The following is a 21,026-nucleotide window of genomic DNA, read 5'->3' as shown; positions in this document are numbered from 1 at the left end:
AGAATGAAGACCAATCCAAATGACACCTCCATAAGGCTATGTAAAGGCTTTTTCAGCAGGTCTTTGTAATAGTCTTTTACAAAGATCTATAGGACTGTGTGGAAGAACATTGTATGTTACTAAAGGCACACTGCAGTTAGGTATCTAGCGTGTTATTTGGACTTGGAGCTGATCTAATGGACTGGAATGTAGAGCTCACATGAACGAGGCATCAAATGTAAACTTTTGCTGAGAGTGAAAAAATGTAGTGGAAATAGCATCCAGGCCTCGTGCAGTAAATGGAAAGGCAATCACGACTTTGTTTGTCAGACCTGTTCAGTAGGACATATTCCATCAGTCTTTGGCGAAATGCTCCCAATGGAGAAATCTTAAACATTTCCAGCACACATCCACAACTGGATTCTTGCTATTTTTTCTTTTCAGTCTCTTTTTTTCACATTTTCAATCTGTTTTTCCCTGAACACAACGTGGCACTCAGTCACACGCATACTTTTGTGTTTTTCAGCCTCTCTTGGAGATAAATGGCTGCTTTAATAACGCTTAAGGATCTCAGTGCCATAGCAGTGCTGTGGGATCAGTGGGAATACGGCCTGTGATCACTCCCATATGTAGGGATCGTGCCAGAAACAGTGGCATTGGCTGAGCACCAGCATCCCTGCACCTCAGTCTGCCTGTTGTATGTGACCTCTGACAACCTGTGCTGACTCGAATAAGATGATTTATGTTAGACAGTACAATCTGTTGACCAAGGAGACTGATTTGCACACTGCCAGGGCACCATGTGTCATGCACTTTATGCAACTTATCATTTGAAAGCTGTTGAAAACGTCTGGACTAATTTGTTATGTGCTGTTTATTTTTCTTTCTTAAATATATTTACTTATTAAAAATTCTGTAATTGCATTTTGATCTTTTTTGGGACAAATAGTAAAATATGTCAGGATGATTCTATTGTCAGAATGAAGGAGGAAAATGCTCATTAAAAGAACGAAAAAATCTTGAAAAGAAAACCTTTTCATAGTAGTCTGGCGGGTAGTTTGGCCATAATCTTTTATTATATCTTAGGGGAAAATGGATTTTACGAAAACTGTGTCATGAGAACATGTATCCATTGAATCAAAGTCATGTGGTGCGACCAATGAAAGAAATTAAAACAGATAATTACTACATAGAGGACCCCTAGCAGATCCTCATGACTGTATATTTCTATATAGCTTTAATAATTGTAATAAAACAACTAATGATAATTGTTATTATTATTTCAGTTTTAGTTTTTTTTGGTTTTCATAAATGTAGTACTATGACTTAAACTTAGTTATTTCAGTTAGATGCCAAGGATATTTTTTGTGTAATAATTATACAATTACATCCATCCATCCATCCATCCATCCATCCATCCATCCATCCATCCATCCATCCATCCATCCATCCATCCATCCATCCATCCATCCATCCATCCATCCATCCGTCAATCCATCCATCAATCCATACATCCATCCATCCATCCTTCCATCCATCCATCCATCCATCCATCCATCCATCCATCCATCCATCCATCCATCCATCCATCCATCCATCCATCCATCCATCCATCCATCCATCCATCCATCCATCCATCCATCCATCCATCCATAAAAATGTTTAAATGTATATTTTTTTGAAAAGAAATAATTACAATTTGTCCACTGTCATCATGTATACAAAGTGTAAGGAAAATGATTGAGATTTTTATATTCAATTTTGTCCTTGAATTTTTTTCCTTTAAAAATGGTGTGAAGTTTTTTGGAATTTGGCACATGCGACTAATGTCCTTTTAATACTTTGAACACTTTTATTTGTCATTGACTTAGCTACAAATGCTCTTTAAAATTTGAGTTTATTTAGTCAACTTATCTTTGATCTCTGGCGATGACTTTTATAGTGCTGTCACTTGGTTTTATTTATCTGTGAGAACCACAAACCTCTCTTAAGATTTGTTTAGCTATTTTGGTCTCTGTCTAGATAGAGATGCGGGTGTGTGTGTGGTGTCCACACACAGTGGCTCACCAAGGGACCTCCCTGTGATACTGAAAAGAGATAAAACTCCCTTCTTTTCCACTCCACCTTCTTATTCTTTCTTTATTTTGCTTCGAACATTTATAAAGAGCCTACTCGCAGACAGTTTAATCGCAAAACCACTGTGCCCTGAACATCAGCCTAAACATCGCCCTGGTACTGTTTATGTTGACTGTGTGGAAGGCTGCCTCCAGCTTTCTGCCTACAACACTCCTCTCTTTCTCTGGGGAGTAATCGCAATCAAATTGCGAAGAAGAACGGAGACAAACAGGGAGGAAAAGAGAGGTATGCAGGGAGAAGAAGGTTACTAAAGCTTAATATTTTCAAACTTTGAAAGTATACACAATAATCTTGCTCGTGTACCATTTTGCCCCCCGTTTTGATGATTTTCAGTCTGTTTTTGCATGTGGTTTCATACGCAGCAAGAAAATGTGTTGTGTTTGTGTGTTTCCATGCTCCCTCGCTCACATCTGGAATACTAAGCTGAGAGTTGGACTCTCTTGTTGATTCATTTTCATTTTTTCCTACGATGACTGCGGCCAGCTCGTCCTCACCACGCGTACATTTGTTTTTCTTCTCGAGGGGAAGGCAGAGGGAATGAAGGAAAATCTGGATCTTATTTGAAGCTGTTTCTTTCTGCCTTGACGTTCTGCTTGTATCCTCACCACAGCTCAGCTGGAGCGTGCCTCGTGCGAGGAGCTTACTGCGGTCGTGTCCCGAGTCACCCATCCCTGAGGATGACAGCTGTACCGTAGTCGTGGGAAAACGCTCCTCAATGCTTCTCTGTGTTGTACTGAAAGTCGTTGGACTTAAGTTGGTGGTGTGGTTGGAGGAATGTTTCCACTCATGCTCCACAAGGAACATGGAAGCTGCTTTGTAATTATGCCCAGTCATCACTGAGTTACTGTACTTTAGCCCAACAACAAACCAAACACCCCCTCTGTATCATAATTTCTCCTGAAGCTGGGGTGAATAAACCAGAGATCTGCAAACTGAAGCAGCCCCCAAGGACACAAAGCTCTGAGCTTTTGGAATAAACCACGTCTGTATCAGATGAATGCTGGACTTGCGAATGGAAACTACTCTCTAAATACACTGATTATAGTTTTTTTCTACTTCCATAACGTTTCTGACAGGGTTTAAGAACAGAAAGTGAGGGGATTTAAGATAAGCCATCAGTTTGGCTCATGAATAGTTATTAGGTGATGTAAAGTAAGTTAGCCCGCAAGTCCTAAATGATCTGCTGAAAGCCAGGTAAGTGGACACAAGCCATTGTAGCATTACCCTTTACTGCTTGTATTTGTGTTGACTCCAGAATCGTTTTCTAGGTGTTTAATGCCATCAGTTCCAGTGTTTTATAAAAGGATTCAAGTATTTTTCAAAAAGAGAGAGGGGAAGAAATTCAACATTTCTAATGGATATACAATCACATTTTAATCAGATTTTACCATCACAGTAGAGTACACACTTACTATACAGACTTCAGTCTTGATGGTAAATGTATAATTTTTAGATGACAAGAGTCTCTGCTCAGTCAGTGGAATAGAATTGTTATTTTCAAAAGCACAGTCCTGTTAGCTTTTGGCAGTTGCTGTAACCATCCTTTAGCTGCCTCCCTCCAGTGTTTTCTTTCTTTTTTTCCATTTGGCTCCTGATGTAAATCTCATCTCTGCTCACTTATTGTTTCAATAGTTGGGGTTGGATAAGGTTTGCATGGATGCAAAAGTGCAAGAACTGCTTAGATTGAGCCACGTGTCTATAGTTCCTTCCAAGAGTTTTCATACATCAGATAATATTTCTGCTTTTAAATTTCGAGATTTCAGGAAATTCATTTGGATGTTGGTGTATAATTGGATGCTTCAATGCACACTTGTTGTTTCGAAGCAGTTCGTTGCCGCAAGATCTCACACAAGATCATGTGATGATTTCAGAGGAATGCTTTTAATCAAATGCGAACATTATGGGGAATGTCACTTGAAAGTGATTATTACTATGCTCCACTCACTGAGAAAGACCGAACACTTGAAGTGATCACTGTGAAGGGTGCAGGGCAGTACTGACTAATTGGAACACTCTACACAAAATCACTGCCAATTTATTTTAACATGGCAGCAAATTTATGCTTATAGCTATTGAATCATGTTGTATAAATTAATGCTAATACTACTTTATTTTGATTCAGGTTTATTTCAAATTGTTTCATGTTTAGTATTAACAAGTTTGTACCAAAAAAATGCCCTTTTATTGATCTGTGTATGTTTTATTTTTTTCTGGTCATAGAATTGTGGGTAATGGCTGCAACAAGATTGAAATAAGGACTATATACACTAGCATTCAGAAGTATGGGGTCAGTAAGGTTTTTTAAAATGTTTTTGAAAACAGTAATATTGTAAAATATTATTACAATCTAAAATAACTTTTATACTATAATATATATCAAAATTTTATTTATTCCAGTGATGGCAAAGCTGAATTTTCAGCAGTTGTTACTTTAGTGTCACATGATCCTCCAGAAATTATTCTATATGCTGTTTTTGAAACTCATTCGGAATAGAAATCTTTTGTTTGTTACATTATAAATGTGTTAAATCTAGCGTAGCGTTAGCTCTGGCAGGTCACGTTAGTCAAGCTCGCATCAGCTGACTCTCAGCTGATCCCCATCAACCTGTGGGAATACGACACCTATCGAAGCATTCATATATAAGGTCCCTCAGTATTATCAGCAGTTTTCTGATTGAGCATTGCTCAATAGCTAATTACCCTTCTCCATCCCCAGCTCCTCCTCTGTCAGTCAGGATTCAGCCTTCTGATTCTCCTTTGAATCAGACTAATTCTAAAATGTGTACATAACATTATTGAACTTTAACGATATCTGCAATACATTTATGTTGGTTCTGTTCTGTTTACCCTGGGGGGGGGTTATCGCTGCTCTCCCTGCTCTCATCCATGCTAGGCTGCATGGATGCGCAGGGAGTTCTTGCCCAGAACAGAACCATACCGCCAATCCAAACTGTATGCTAATTGTCAATCATCTTTGACGATAGTGGTCCTGACAGAACTGTCACTTTTGATTAATTTAATGTGCCCTGGCTGATTAGAAGTATTCATTTTTGAAAAAGAAATATTGCTGAACTCAAACGTTTTGAATAGAAGTGTAATTCACATGTTGAATTATGCCCATTTAATAACCTGTTTTGTAGACTCATGTTTGAAGTATGTAGAGCCGTTCAAAGTCTCCTTGCATCCATTTTCAACATGCTGTATGAGAGCAGACTAAATCTGAGCTTAATGCCTCTGATAGGCCCACACATCCCAAAAATGTACTTGAAATCACATTATTATGCTGGGACTGTTGGTCTTGATGATGGCATAAATGAATGCTTGGTGTCTATCATTCTCAGTTTAAAAGCTTTGCCAGACACCAGGGTTTCATGGCCGATTTGAGCTTGTTCCATCACACACTACTGACCTTTGATCCAGAGGTCAAAGATTATAAGGTCAGGCAGTGGGAAGCACAATTCACACAGTTGCTGTCCATTTGCAAACAGCATGAAGTTGGAATCATGGGAAAGACTGATCGTCTGAGAATACAGGCTATCACATGAATCTGTTGCAACATTTGAGTCGTGTTGAGGAAATGTTAAAACTTTTAAAATACAATATTACATATAAAAAAATGATTTTGTTGGAGAGTGGGCAGCCTTCTGTGAACAACTGTGATGGTCTCATTGGTCTGTCGAGAGGTCACACGATTTCCTGCCGTCCACTGGTATCAGACCAGTGATCACTGAGTAAATACACTGGTATTTCTTCTTACGTCTTTTGGAGCAGCCCAACAGTTATCATCATTAAACTCATTCTTCAGGATTTAGCTGCTCATTTATCAGGGTTCTTAGCAAATCCACATCTCCGATAGATGCTGAATTCCTCTGGCACTCCCCTGGCAGGTTGATCGATTATGAAATGGCATCTTTGGGTGGAGATGTGCCTTTTCTGGATTATGATGCTGTTTTCTGACCCAGGATCAGTTAAGGATTTGATTGGCCATTTGTTATATCTAAAATGTCACTGATGCAATGAGTCACATCTACTGATGAACAGCTTTTGGGAGTGTGTGTTTGTTGTGACATGGTAGAGGTTTGGTGTGGCTCTCATCTTGAGGGATGACTTGCACAACAAGCCGCAAGGGGGATGAGGAATCCATTACATCCTGCATACTTCCTGTTCACATTAGACTGTCCTCCTACACACATACACAGCAACATGCCCTCAGATTTAATGTTTCCTTTGCTGCTTATGATTTGTTATCAGTAAAAATGTAAATGATGTGTAACTTATAAACTGCCATTCATTATAATAGCTTATTTCATTTTTTCCACTCACAAAAACATGCTAGATGAGCTAAATATGTTTCCTATGCTAGCAACGCTAGTAATACTGCTCATAGTCAAAAGTGCATTCAGTTGTTTGGTGCTAATTTAAAAAGTTTTACCAATTTAGAAATTAATCAACATCAAGCATGCAAAACTTTTGGATTTGTGCCAAATGTGAGAGGTATGTGAGCCCAGGTTTATTTATATAGCTTATTCCCACATGCCGGTAGTTTCAGTTTTGCTTGAAATAAATTTGTTTAGACTTGGTGTTTTTTTTATATATATTTATTCTTATAATGAATGGCTCATTTTTCATTCCTGTTGTATTCTGAATAGTGGTAAATTTATAGGATTTGTTGTGGAGAGAATGTGGACACAGCAAGAGCGTGGCAGTGTTGGGACACATGTTGCTGTATTAATTATTAGGTATGATGTATTAACACTGCTGGCTCTCCCATGTAGGAGGCAACAGGAGCGCCTGATTTACTCCATCAGAGCGAAGAGCTTGCTGTGAGTGGAATGTGTAAGGCAGTGATGTGAAACAGATGCCTCCTCTGCAGGCTTGATGCTGCACGTGGCCAGTGTCTCTCAAGACGGATTCTGCATAAACCGGAGAAGGTGTGAGCCAAGCAGTCCTGTCCAGCATCTATTAGACTAGACTACCGTGGCATGACTTCGCAGCACGTGCGATCACAGGCCTTCTGGTGATGATGATGATGTTGTTGTCACACGTACACACACGTACTCACTCGCTCTTGTACATGGGCCAGTGTGTGTGTCAGCAGGGATCTTTCCAAGCACAGTTTGAGTTTCTGTAGTGGCCCACGCCCTGGGCCTGCCATCTAGGCCCAAATCATAGGGCTGCTAACCGCAGGGAGCTAATTGTAGCACAGCTCCCTGAAACGCGTACCTTTAATTCTCTCCCTGGTTTCACTCACTCTCTCTCCTCGGATCGAACATAAACAATTGCTGATAAAGCTCGGAGGACCTGGGCTGCAGAGATGAGCCAAGAGAACATGTGAGAAGTGGAATCTGAATCTGAAAACTTTAGAATCTAGCATGTTTGAGGCATTTGGGGGGCTTTTTAGTATTTACGAAAGAGGAAGGAAAGTGACAGAGCGAGGGGGAAGTGTGGGCGGGATTTGACCCAAGCCGGATTCGAACCCCAATCCCTATGAGCCTTTTATGGTAATAATTTAGTACCATAGTACTGTATACGGTACCATTTAAAAATGTGGGGTCAGTAATATATATATTTTTAATTAATGCACATCATCAAAAATGACAGTAAAGACATTTATACTGTTAAAAATTATTTCTATTTCAAATAAATTCTATTCTTTTGAACTTTCTATTCAGCAAAAAATCCTGAAAAAAAATGTGAAAATGTGTTTCCACTAGAATATTAAGCTGCAAAAACAGTTTTTGACATTTGAAAATAATAAATGTTTCTTGAGCAGCAAATCACCTGATTTCTGAAGGATCACGTGACACTAATCACTACTGAAAATTCAGCTTTACAATCACAGTAATAAATTACATTTTAAAATGTATATTTAAATAGAAAACGGTTATTTTAAATTGTAATAATATTTCATATTATTACACAGCTACTGAATGGTAGTGTATATCAAAGTACCATGGTATTATCATTTGTGATACCATCCCTATACAATGATAGCGTCATAATACAGTGGATTTTGTACAAGTGGTCATTGGACATGTACTGTAGTAATGCTGATAATTCTTCAGCTGTGCTGGTGTGTTTAAGATATTTGCGGTGGTCTCTGGTCTCCATCTCTAATGATCCTGCCGGCTGTTCTGATGAAGATCTAAACTCTGGAACATCTGGCTAGCACTTCATCATCTCACTGCCCAGTTTCTCTCTGCATGTTTGAGAAGGACTGACCCACAATTACAGGCTTGCCAGATTGCAAATGACCCCCCCACTGCGTATCGTACATAACCTGTGGAATGTTGGCTTCAGAATGACTGGTTTGGAAATTGTTCCAACAACTACTGTAAATAGCCCATGTCTAGTATATATATGTTTTTCCTTTCCGTAACATGGTTACAGTGGAGATTTCTGTGGCCTGGTACAGTCTGTCCACGAGGTTTCCTCACCAGTAACAGGATATTTAAGACCAAAGTACTTGAGAAGAATTTTAATAACGTAAGAGGATTATTCCCATTCTGTTATGCACAGTGTAACAGTGCTTGTTTTGTTCATTGCCTAGTACATAAACTTCAAACTACTTAAACGGTTGATGTGTGGTACAGAAACAGTAGACACTGGAGAGCGGTAATGGCTTTGTGTTTTAACAGTGATTGAAATGTGTTGCTGCTAAGCTTGCCAAAACCATTTACTACTGGAGAGGAGGATTTCCAAACCATCTGATAGAAACACTGATGATAAGACACTGATATATACAGATGCGTGCATCACACACACAAGGTCTCCATCTGTCCAGATTCTACGGGATGGGGTTCTTGTTATCTATAAATCTTTTATGCTTTGAGTGCTGAGTACAAAGAAGAATTGGGCCTGTGATGTTACATAAGGACTTCATAATTTACAATAGTGACAACATTGGCCATTGGTAACATTAGTTTGTGCAGTCTCTGTCTTGTGTTATCATGACAAAATGTCTATGTGTCCTAGTGGCCACCAGAGGGCAGTGTGTGATCACGAAAAGTGAAAGTGGCTGATCATGAAATCTGAGGCCTTGTTAATGAATGTGCATTAGAGCCTAAAGAAAGCAGCATGTTGTGAGGTTCATATGTCAAATTTATGAGTGTCAATTGGCATGTGTATTGATTGACAGTGCTTTTAGTTGCTTTTTTTCTGAAGCATGTACAACTAAAAATTTTATTAAAATAGTCTCAAGTACATTACCTTTAAGAAGTTTGGGGTCGGTGTATGTATTTAGAAGTCTCTTGCTCCCCAAGGCTGCATTTATTTAATCAAAAATACAGTAAAAAATCGTAATATAAAATGAAATATTGTTATAGACATTACTCCAGTCCAGTCTTCAGTGTCATATGATCCTTCAGAAATCATCCTAATATGCTGATTTGATGCTCAAGACATATTTCTTCTTATCAATGTTGAAAACAGTTGTGCTATTTAAAATTTTGTGTAAACAGTGATACATTTTTATTAAGGATTCTTTGATGAATAGAAAGTTCTGAAGAACAGCGTTTATTTGAAACAAATGGGTCTTTACTGTCACTTTTACATTGTCTTGGCTGAATACAAGTATTCATTTCTTTCAAAAAGAAAAAAGTTTGAATGGTAGTGTGTCATACTGTTTTTATGCAGTAAGTGTGCAAATTTTGCTTATATTTGAAGTTAGGTTAATTACCACTTTAATGTTAAGTATTAAATTGAAATGCTTGATTTACATTTTTATCTTTTTAAAAATTGTTCCGTTTAAAAAGCTGTAAAAAAGTCAAATTTTCCCATGAATTCAGAGTAGTCCTGCACTTTTCATGTTTCAGATGGAGCAGTATTCAGATGACGAGCTGGATCACGCTGCAGAGGAGGACAGTGATAAAGAGGACCAGGACCTGGACAAAATGTTCGGAGCATGGCTGGGAGAGCTGGACAAACTGACGAAGGTGAGGCTGAGAGATGATAACCAGTAAATTTGTGTAATAATCTCATGGTTGTCAGTTTAGATTAGGTTTGTGATGTCATTACCTGTGAGGCTGTAAGCAGTGATGAGTCTGTCAGTCATTCAGTTAGTCATTCAATTCAGGTTTGTGCAGTGGTCTCGTAGATGCATTTCAATTGACTATTTAAGCTTCTTTTATTAGTTTTTAATGTTATGCAACACAATGTATTAAGTGTGGATGGCATCAGTGATAATCTGTATTTTTCTAAATGAATCAGATAGTCCTGAAATCCCTCTACCATGTTATTCACAGGACTGACACAGGTTAAACTACGGTGTATATGTGTAGTCTCACCACTCTTTTATCTGTTTTGCTGTTTTTAGAGTCTAGATGACGGGAGACCAGAGAAGGTGCAGAAAGCACCGCTCAGACAAGAGACAAACATGGCCAACATGGCCTATCGCTTCTCCATTTATAACATCAACGGTAAAGCCACAGTGTACTCTCTACTTTTCTATATATTCAATTATTATCCACGATATTATATTATTGTATTCTAATATCATCATGACCTCAGATGGGGGCTATAGATTGCTAAATTATTTATGTAATTGGGGACTACACATTTTAATGTCATCATGACTCCATAAGGATCATTATGATTTGCTTCCAATTTTTAAAAAATTATTATGACCTCATGAGGGGCTTATTGAGTCTCAAATCACTGACATTCTTTTGGCGATATGACTATTTACACTACCATTCAAAAGTTTGGGGTTGATGAGAATGTATTTATTTTTTTTATGTTTTTGAAAAAAGTCTCTTATGCTCTTAAAGGGATAGTTCACCCAAAAATGAAAATTACCCCATGATTTACTCACCCTCAAGGCATCCTAGGTGTATATGACTTTCTTCTTTCAGATGAATCTAATCAGAGTTCTATTTAAAAATGTCCTGGCTCGTCCAAGCTTTATAATGGCAGTGAATGGGTGTTATCTTTAAGTAGTCCAAAAGAAGTCCAATAAAGCGCATCCATCCATCATAAAAAGTGTCCCACATGGCTCCAGGGGGTGATTTAAAGGCCTCCTGAAGCAAATCGATGCATTTTTGTTAGAAATATCCATATTTAAAACTTTATAAACAGTAATCTCTAGCGTCCGCTGACTGTCTGTCGTTAGTCTTAATATTTGACATGCTTATATGAGCTGGTTTGTTTACATTTGTGTGTATGTGTACGTTTGTTTCCTTACAGAGGCTCTGAACCAGGGTGACGCTGTGGATCTGGATGCTCTGATGGCAGACCTCTGCTCCATCGAGCAGGAGCTCAGCACCATCAGTAAGCCTAGCAGCGCTTCCTCTCGCCTTGGCCTGACCGGGGACACCAAAGTCCGTCAGAAGCCCCCGGCAGGACGTAGTCACAGCACCAAGCACACGGGGAGCAGCAGTGGAGGTGCGAGTAGCAGTGGCGGCAGCACCAGCAGCAGTACCCGCGCCTCTCCCGCCTCTACCATCAGGGTGGGCAGCTCCAACAGCAGACCTCCGCTGGCATCCAACTTCTCTCTGGATGACATCACAGCTCAGCTGGAAAAAGCCTCCCAAAGCATGGACGAAGCAGCCAGGCAGAGCTCCACATCCTTCGGCTCTGCGATCTCAGCACCGTACTCTTCCTCCACCGTGCGGCGGCCGACCTCCCATCATCATCATCATCATCGCAGGACAGGGTCGGTGGGTACGGTCACCGAGCATGAAGTGCGGTCCTTTGTCCATTCCTCTCGCTCTAGCATTAACTCGGCCTCTGCGTCCAGCATGGACTCGCTGGACATCGAAAAACCCAAGTCTGATCCGGACGGGTTACAGGACGGACAGGACCAGCCGAGTTCAGAGGTAAACAATGTCATCTCGTATTATTCAACATCTTGGATGGATTTTTTTCACTGAGCTTGAAGCAGTTTGTTAAGAGACCTCTTTGAAGGATACATGCAACATGCCTTAGTTTGTCTCAACCAGGGGTCGGGCCCGATAGGGGGTCTGAGCAAACTTCCAAGGCAGCGTCAAGATGACTTAAAATAATTTAAAGGTGCAATAGGTGATTGGCTTCAGAAACAATTTTTGTTATGCTGGTTGAAAGTCTCTTCACATCCTGATAGCAATCATCAAGTTAAGTGGTCTAAATGTATTTATCTGTATTTATTTATTCTGTGGAAGGCATAGGACTGAGAAATGTTCGTCCAATCAAAACGCTCGGTCTGACCATTTTAATTGGCTTTCCTACCTGCCTGTCAACGTATGTATTAGCACACATTTGCGCACCGTGTTCGTGCAGACAGGATATGTCATCAGCGCATTCATGCACGCTGTGCAGACAGAGAGAGAATGGCAGACAAACATCAACAACCCGATCTTCCTTCCTGGTATTGTAGTACTTTTAAAGTTTTCTCACCGGTGAATGACACATGATGTAGCCCAGCGGTTAATCCAGTCCTCGCATCCCCCGCTCTGAATATTTTGCACGTCTCGCTTAGTTAACACACCCGATTCAGATAACCAGTTCGTTAGAAGTGAGCTACGTGCATGAACTGTGTTCCGATCGATATGATCCCTACACAGTGTTCATTGCTCCCTACTCCCTGAGCAGGGGAAATCCGTAGAAGTTCACTTCAGAACATGGGCTGGAATTGGGAACCGTTGATGTAGCCTATTGTAATGTTGTCTCTGGTATTCTGGTCTGTGAGCGTATATGCGTTCAGTGGGCGTGGCTTTGGCCGGCGATTGCAGGGAGGGTGGGACGTTCGCTTTCATGCTATCAGGCTAAAGTTAGCATTTTCCAAGATCTCCTACTGCACCTTTAAAATAAGAAAAAACAAGCATTCAAAATAAGGCAAAATAACTAAAAATCTAAATATTTCATAATTTACACTTTCAACATAAGTTTTTTTTCTGCTTTGTGGAAACAGGGTTTTGGAAAACTTAGGAATGTATTATGATTAGGGCTGCACGATTAATCGAATGCGATTGTCATGTGCATTTTGATAGTAATGCAATCAGCAGGAAATCATCATTACATGCTTTCAGATGGAGCAGAATTTACTACACATAGCCGTAGTTCACTGACAAGATACGCAAAAAAAATCGCGTATTATATTTATATTTTATTTTTTAAAAAGACGATTTTATTGCGCGATTATGAAATCGAAGAAATCGTTCGCGATAATGACAGCTGTTTGCATAGCTTCTCAGTGAACTACGGCTCTGTGAAGTAAATGCTGCTCCACCCTCTGGCCTTTGGATGGAGATTTACTGCTGATCACAGAACCGTGCTTCACTGAAAGATACGCATGACAATCGCAGCTTCTGTCGAATCGCGATCTCGATTCCATTTCGATTTATCGTGCAGCCCTAATTATGATGTTCCGTTGTGTGATTTCTAGACATGGAAGAATCATGTAAATTAATCAATTCTTATTTTATTAAAACATTTATTAAGGCATTTTATAATAAATTTTTTCTAGATATGTCATGCTATTATAATATTTTAAGGGATAGAAATAGTGAGTAAAAATGTTTTTAAATGTTTTCAAGTAAAGGATAAAAAGCTTGCCATGGGGCCTTTGAATATCTTTGTGTTCAATGGGGTGCTTGTTGGAACAGCCTTTATGTCTAAAGCGCTTAAAATGCTGCCCATGTAGACAGCTCACTAGGTTTTTGGAACAGAACCCAGACATTTCGTCAGGCCTCTAGCAGAGCAGATTAAGCATTAAATAGAGCTTTGCTTCTGTCCCTGTCCGAAAGGCCAAATAAAAGCGGCTTTTACCCTCACTGCAGACTTAATTACACAGATAAGTGATTTTGCTGCAGTTTGGGTTGTATTTAGTCATTGTATTGAGATATAGTCTAACCCACATTTTTAATTTTTAATAACTTTCAACCCATCGTGGGTACAGTTAAACAAATGCAGACTTCTCAAATGCATCAGTTATCAATTACATTTTCTTTCTTAAATGAAAGGAAGGTCGTCATGCATCATGTGTGTGACAGATTATTTCTTTTACTTGAGGCTTTTTCACATTGCCACCAAACACCAACTTGTTGGGTTTTGCTTTATTAGTATGTTTACCATGTTGGTTAATGTGAACCAGCCTGCGAACAAAATGAGTTTGTGGTGATGATTTAAGAAGGCACATAGACCACTACTATTTAAAGCTGTCTACATGCTTCCTTCGATTGTTCAGAAGTAGACTGAAGTAGAGCAGACTGATGCGGAGGGATTTCACTAATCTATCCTGTCCCACAGATCTTTACTGACAATCTGATTTTTAACTGTTTTATTTCTTATAATAAGTGTGTAGTAATAGCATAAAATGCATAGTAAATATTTATTTTCATTATTATTTTTTAATCATTTGATATTAACTTTAATGTATTATTATTGTTATTATTACATGCTTTTCAGTTAGCAATTAATTTCATTATGCACGATGTTCCACAAAAAAAAGCAAGCAAAAAAGCCAAATTTGCAGCACTTTTAAAGTGCCATGTCCATCTTATACAACACCATAATGCTTTTCATGTTTGTCCATACAGAATGGCTCATCGTGTTATGTGAAATTGAACAATGTTTTGGATAGGATATTTTATTTTTAATTTCAGTGATTATTGCTCACAATTTTCCCCTGTGCTTTCACACTATGAAAAATCATTCATGTTTATTAATCAAAGCACTAATGTCTCTCCTCTCTCTCTGCACAAAGCACTCGTATCTGGACAGGGAGACTTCTCTCATTCTGAAAAGCATTGCAGGAAAGCCCTCTCACTTGCTGACCAAGGTGATGCCCTCTTTCCACCTCTGGATGTATTGAGTTTCTCCTAGTGGCTTCCTAACCCTTCTGTGCATGCAAGCATGATTCATTTTCATCCATTTTTCTTTTATTATCTGTCTTGATGTTAAGACATAATGAAGCTTTTCTAATGAAAAAAAGCTTTGTATAATTCCTGTAACCTTGTTCCTAATACCTCAGTGTTTTTTTTTGTTAATTCATACTGACCCTAACCATCTCCCCACCTCCCACGTCATGCTGATTTCCTCGTTTGTAGCCTGTCAATTCATTATGTCATAGGACATCGGAAGAATCAGAATAAATGGTAGACGCAGAGTGATGTGCATGGATACTTCATATCACCTACAATGTTTGTGTTGTTCCATAACAAAACAGGAATGTTTAAGCCTCTATTAACTCAAACGCACTATGATATAGTTATAGTGCACTACATTTTTAGGTCCTGTTCACACCAAGTCTGACAAGTAAACAACACAGTTGATAAAATAATCATGAACATTCAAAAGAGAGTTTAAAGTGTTTTTTTGAAACTTGCCGTGCATGTTCTTCTTGGTGTGAATAGACCATTTTATCATGTTCAATTATTTTGTATTTACTTTTGTGTATTCTCAAAAATAAAAATAGTATTTTAATGATTTTGCATTAACACTTCCGTGGTGAGAGAATGTTATTGTTTTGCAAGCGAAACAAATATTCTCAAAGGTATGCAAAAGCATTGCAATACATTTTTTCTTCTCATCTTATATTTTTCATCACCATGTCCCCTCAGGGGCTCCGTAGCATCTGAGACGTCCACTTGAAAACTAATTGTTTTGCACTGTGACTTGACTTAATATATCTGGAGAGCATGTTCATGCATGCATGTTTTGAAATACTTGGGCATTTTGAGTTGTGTGGTATCAGCAGCTCTTCAGGACTGCATGTCCAAATCAAATCATTAAATATGTATGAAGATATGTAAAGGATTTTGTTGCCCTCATTCCGTTTAGAGGTTAAACATTTGGACATTTGAGTTGAACAGAACAATATAAAACTTGTCATATTAGAACATGAAGTTGAAAACTGGACATGGATTATTTGTAATAGCTATTAGATTAACATCATCGGTTTTTTTGTATTATTATTATGGAAGGAAACATTGTTTCATCACTGCTTATGTAACACAACATCTGTGATAATGACTGTAAGTGATGACTGTGTGCTCCCTCAGGGTTTGTATGTACAGTACCTGTTTATTAGAGAGGTACAGCCCCAGATCGGTTAGCTGTGGACAGGTGGCAGACAGACCCGCAAGGTACCGAGTGACATAATGATCAGCACAACAGATGGATTCTAGGAAGAGATCGAGTTTCATCAGAAACGACAGGGTGCAGTCCCACACAAAAGTGTTTTGCTTCCTCACAGACAACTGTAAGCCACATTCAACCAGTGTTTTTCTCTTTTTTTAAGGATTCACCTGCTCAACCAAAGCTGTTTTGAAACCAAACTTCCATTAAGCAGTGTTCGGTATTAGTCCTAAGCTTTCTTAGCACAGATCAGTTCATCCTGTTAAACTGTACTACTGTGGCCTATAGAACAGAAGCCTGACCAGTGCCATCCACTCCTGGGACCCAAGTTGATAGTGTGTTAAATTCAACACAATCTTATGGCAATTCATAACTATTTTTACATTTTTTGGTCAAATTTGGGAGTTTTAATCTAATTTGTTTTCATAAGATCTGCTTATGTTCCACTGATGGTTATGTTTAAGCGTGGACCTTCATGTTTTCTTTATTTCTAAAAGTGCATAAAAATTCAAACAAAATCGGCACATTTTCCCGTAAAATGTTGGTTAAACCATTCACTCAGACTCTGTACAGTAGCACTCTAGTTTTAGTAACCCCTAATACATCTGTGGGAAATCGGTTTACGAATGTGCTGACCATCTTTTGTTTTGTTGTACTTTGCTGTTTTGCTGTGGACACTAAAGTGTGAGTCAGTTGTGTTGTAGTGGCATTACCAAGGCTTGGAGTCGGTTGAGGTGATCTGATTGGTTGGAGGAGTTGAGTGAACGTGCTGGTAATCCTCTTTACACTCGGGAGGTTTCATCACCTAGATTTTCATTCCTTCCACTGTTCATCACTGCCCTTGTGCACTACACTTTAGCTTAAGTGTGAACTGAATGTAATGTTTTTGGACACTTAATTGCATCTTAACTGCAATTAAATGAAAATGGGTTATAGTTTAAATTTATATAAATGCAATTAGTTGAACTTAGGTCCTACAAAAGTGGTTCAAAAAAGGCGCTCAAGTACATCTTCTATAATATATGTAAATTCCTAATTGCTCCTTATAGTCTTTGAAATGATTGACTGATTAATTAATTATGGTTAAATAAAATATATTTTGATGTAATTTTAATTGACTTAATTAACTTGTGTGACGTGTTTAAATATATTTGTAATTTCACATGTCGTGATGAAGTTGCCATTAAGTACATTTAAAATACATTAGCTTTAAATATCAATATATAATAAAATATCAATATCAAATAACACACTAGAGTTAAAATTATAATTAGGTACTTTACATGTGCTTTAATATGTTAGTCAACACATCAAAATGTACTACTTTAAAGCACAAAAAAAAGACTTAAAACAATTATTTAAAATGTACTTTCAAGTACATTTTTAATTTGACATTTATTGCAAAGTGCACTTGTTGCCTTTTATTTCATTAATATTATCTAAAAGCTGGCTTCCCAAAAAGCTTGGACGCTATACAAACCCTGATATCTCCGCAATATAGATAATTGTAGTTTCTGCAGCCAGGTGGTTTGTGATGTAGAATTACGGGTCAGGAGAACAGCTGCTGGGCAGTTTCTGTTGCTGCTTATCGGCTTATTTTTGGTTTCTCTGTTGTTTTGTGCCAGGTTTTTCTTTCTTTTTTTTAAGACCGTGGGTAATTTAGTTTTGAAATTGTGGCCTTGAAATTTAGCAACAATAACCACTAATAGTATCTAGATTCTGATCTTCAGTTGAGGCTATTCTTATAGAAGACATGCTTCTTTTAAATGTGTGTTTCAGTGTCAGCTATGTCCCATTTCCACATGCTGTCTATGAGTCATGAGCGCACACCACTTTTTTCACTTCAATCAAAATGGACCATGCACCTTGTGCACTGATATTTTTTGCAATTTTGATTGTTTGCTTTATATATATGTGTGTGTGTGTGTATATCTATATATCTATAGATATATAGATATACACACACACACACAAAATATTGTAAATGTTAATCCAGTTACTTATTAAAGGGACAGTTCACCCAAAAATGAAAATGAAAAATCACTTACTCACCATAGTTGAATTGGACACTGTAAAACTGCCTATAGGTGTGTGTGAGTGTGTGTGTCTGTGTGTGAGCCCTGTGATGGACTGGCCATCCGTTCAGGGCGTCCCCCGCCTCTGGCCCAAAACTGCTGGGATAGGCTCCAACCCCCCACGGCCCTGTAGATGATAAAGCAGTTTGGAAAATGGGTGGACTTACCATAATGTTGTTCCAAACCCATAAAGCTTGCTTTGATCATCAAATTATATTTTTAATAAAACCTGAGAGACTTCTGTTCCTCTATTGAACATCCATTCCTCCAAAACTTTTAGATTAAAAAATGTTCATAAAGACACTGTAAAAGAGGGAGGTTTGTTCTTGCTCAACATGTGCAATTGAGCTTCCATTTACCATATTCAATGTACTTTATGTATGTGCATTGATCAATGTTTATATGCAAAGAAAGGCTTGAATTAAATCATATAAACCACTCAATCCATATAGGATTACTTTTACTAGTCCATCACAGTGCCCTATAGGAAGTCGTGGCCTAATGGTTAGAGAGTCGGACTCATAACCCAAAGGTTGTGGGTTCGAGTCTCGTACCGGCAGGGATTGTAGGTGGGGGGAGTGAATGTACAGCGCTCTCTCCCACCTTCAATACCACGACTGAGGTGCCCCAACTGCTCCCCGGGCGCCGCAGCAAAAAATGGCTGCCCACTGCTCCGGGTGTGTGTTCACGGTGTGTGTGTTCACTGCTGTGTGTGTGCAGAGCACTAATTCCTAGTATGGGTCACCATACTTGGCCACATGTCACGTCACTTTCACTTTTTCACTATTTACTTTTACAATTTAAGTTTCCGTAAAATCAACTTTGAGTGGAGGGATAGAAATCTTTAAATCTGATAAATATAAGCAAGAATAAATGCAGGGCTCTGAATATGAATATTGTGCTATTTGCATGTCACTATTACTATAGCTGATGTGTTCAGCATTAGTCAGGGGAGGTTGTGTACTGTTAAGAGGCTTGAGCTGTAATTCTCTCATTTGCCATTTGGTTAGTTAAAATGAGGAGGCATATGTATCCAGATTTTAGGATGATTCTGTAGCTACAGTCAGTTTTTCTGTGCCCTTTTTGTGGCCGTTTTCTAGTGTATTTGTGTGTTATTCACTGCAGTGTGAGAGGATAATACACTGTGATTCGGCACAATCCCAAACCCAGACTAAAGCAATTGCACACACACACACACACACACATACATACACAGAAACCGAGATGGGGAGGGCTTGACAGAAATCTATCTGACAGTAAAAGGGGAGGGATCATCTCTTTGTTTTAGAGAGAGCGAGAGAGAGATTAGCCAGTAGAAGAGAGGTAGTAGAGTGTAGCCATTTCTGCTCATCCGCCACCTCGCTGCTGCTTGTAGTAGATGCGTTTTATGCTCTTGGGCAGAGGAATCATTTATGCTGTTGGGGGAGTATTCCAGTCATTTATTCTTCAGAAATCTCACAGCTTCCTGACATTACGGATTTACATGGACATTAAATTGCTTTGATCATGGATCTGCACATCTCAGCGATGGCCAGAACAGTCACAAATGGACATAGACCAGCTTCAGACTTGCTACAATGGGATATTTTTCTATTCGACTGGACCTATAAATCTAAATGTGACTATTGAAAAGCAGCTTTCTGTAATCTGTTGAGGCGAATCTGTATTAGGGATTGCAAAAGGGCTACCAGATGGGGCGAATGCCAGGGGAAGAGCATTCAGATTGTGTTTCCTTACAGATGCCATAGCACTGCTTGTTTTTAAGCCTTTTTCTTCCTCTTTGTTTTTTTGCACCAACACATCTTTTTACAATGGCATCTTGCTGGAAAAGCCAGGTAAATGTGAGGGCTGTGCAGTCTAGTTTTTATAGATCTTCAAATGTCCAAATGTTTAACCATTGGAAGTTAGTTACTCCAAGCATAACAGTGCACTAATTCAGATGTATTTCCTTCTGGTGATTTTGTTTGTATGTGTGTATTTAGGAGGAACAAGCTGCCAAACAAAAAGCTGAGAATATCCGAGTAGCTTTGGAGAAGATAAAGGAAGCACAGGTTAAAAAGGTGAGATGATCAGCAGTTTTTTTTGTTTACATGTAAACATATCTTAACAGAACATGTGACGCAAACCTAGTCACACATATGTTTACAGTGATTTAACAACCTGTAATGCTACATCTGTGCTCTACAGTAGTTTTCAAACGACACCATCAGCATGTGCAGTGTGGTGTAGTGTAGAAGTGGGTCACCGTGGTGTAATGCAGCACACGTACACGGCTGAATCAGGCCCTCGTGGGACCTGGGAAATGATTTTATAGCACATTTTCACAGAATGGTTAGTGTAATTTGGCTTTGGAAGAGTGTTGCCTCTAGTAGAGACTGACCAATATTCAGTTGACCAATGTTTACTGTTATTAACACATTCTACTTTGGTTAATGGTTGTTTAATAATAATAATTATTATTATTATTATCATTGCTGTTAATAAACTATTGATAAGATTTTTCAAAAAGGCGTGCCCTTGGTTAGCAGTTTTATCATCATCATCATAATAATAATAATCATTATTATTATTATTACTTTTATTAGTATTATTTTTGTTTTCTAATAAAGCAATAAGCCCAGTAAAGCCATGGTTCACAACGATTATATTTGTTTTACGCACAATGTCGAGTATTTAGCTGTTCTAAAATCAGTATAAACCACAGCTTCATGGGACTTATGGTTACTACATACACCTGACAAGGGTTCATAAAATAAACACACAGCAACAACATTAATAATAATA

General features: G+C 38.6%; 1 protein-coding gene across 1 annotated transcript in view; it reads left to right on the top strand.

Annotated features, from left to right (window-relative positions):
- LOC107592998 (ras-associated and pleckstrin homology domains-containing protein 1-like) overlaps positions 1-21,026 on the top strand; it is an 86,368-nt gene that overhangs the window by 41,034 nt on the left and 24,308 nt on the right. The window contains exons 3-7 of the mRNA XM_016282581.1: positions 9,930-10,049; positions 10,430-10,532; positions 11,299-11,930; positions 14,795-14,869; positions 20,225-20,302. Coding sequence (XP_016138067.1) covers positions 9,930-10,049; positions 10,430-10,532; positions 11,299-11,930; positions 14,795-14,869; positions 20,225-20,302 — 1,008 coding nt within the window. The remainder of the gene's footprint in view (positions 1-9,929; positions 10,050-10,429; positions 10,533-11,298; positions 11,931-14,794; positions 14,870-20,224; positions 20,303-21,026) is intronic.

The sequence above is a fragment of the Sinocyclocheilus grahami genome, unplaced genomic scaffold (assembly GCF_001515645.1).
Source record: "Sinocyclocheilus grahami isolate Dianchi unplaced genomic scaffold, SAMN03320097.WGS_v1.1 scaffold162.1, whole genome shotgun sequence".
In the NCBI taxonomy this organism is placed as follows: Eukaryota; Metazoa; Chordata; class Actinopteri; order Cypriniformes; family Cyprinidae; genus Sinocyclocheilus; species Sinocyclocheilus grahami.
This window is presented reverse-complemented; position numbering and strand designations above follow the sequence as displayed.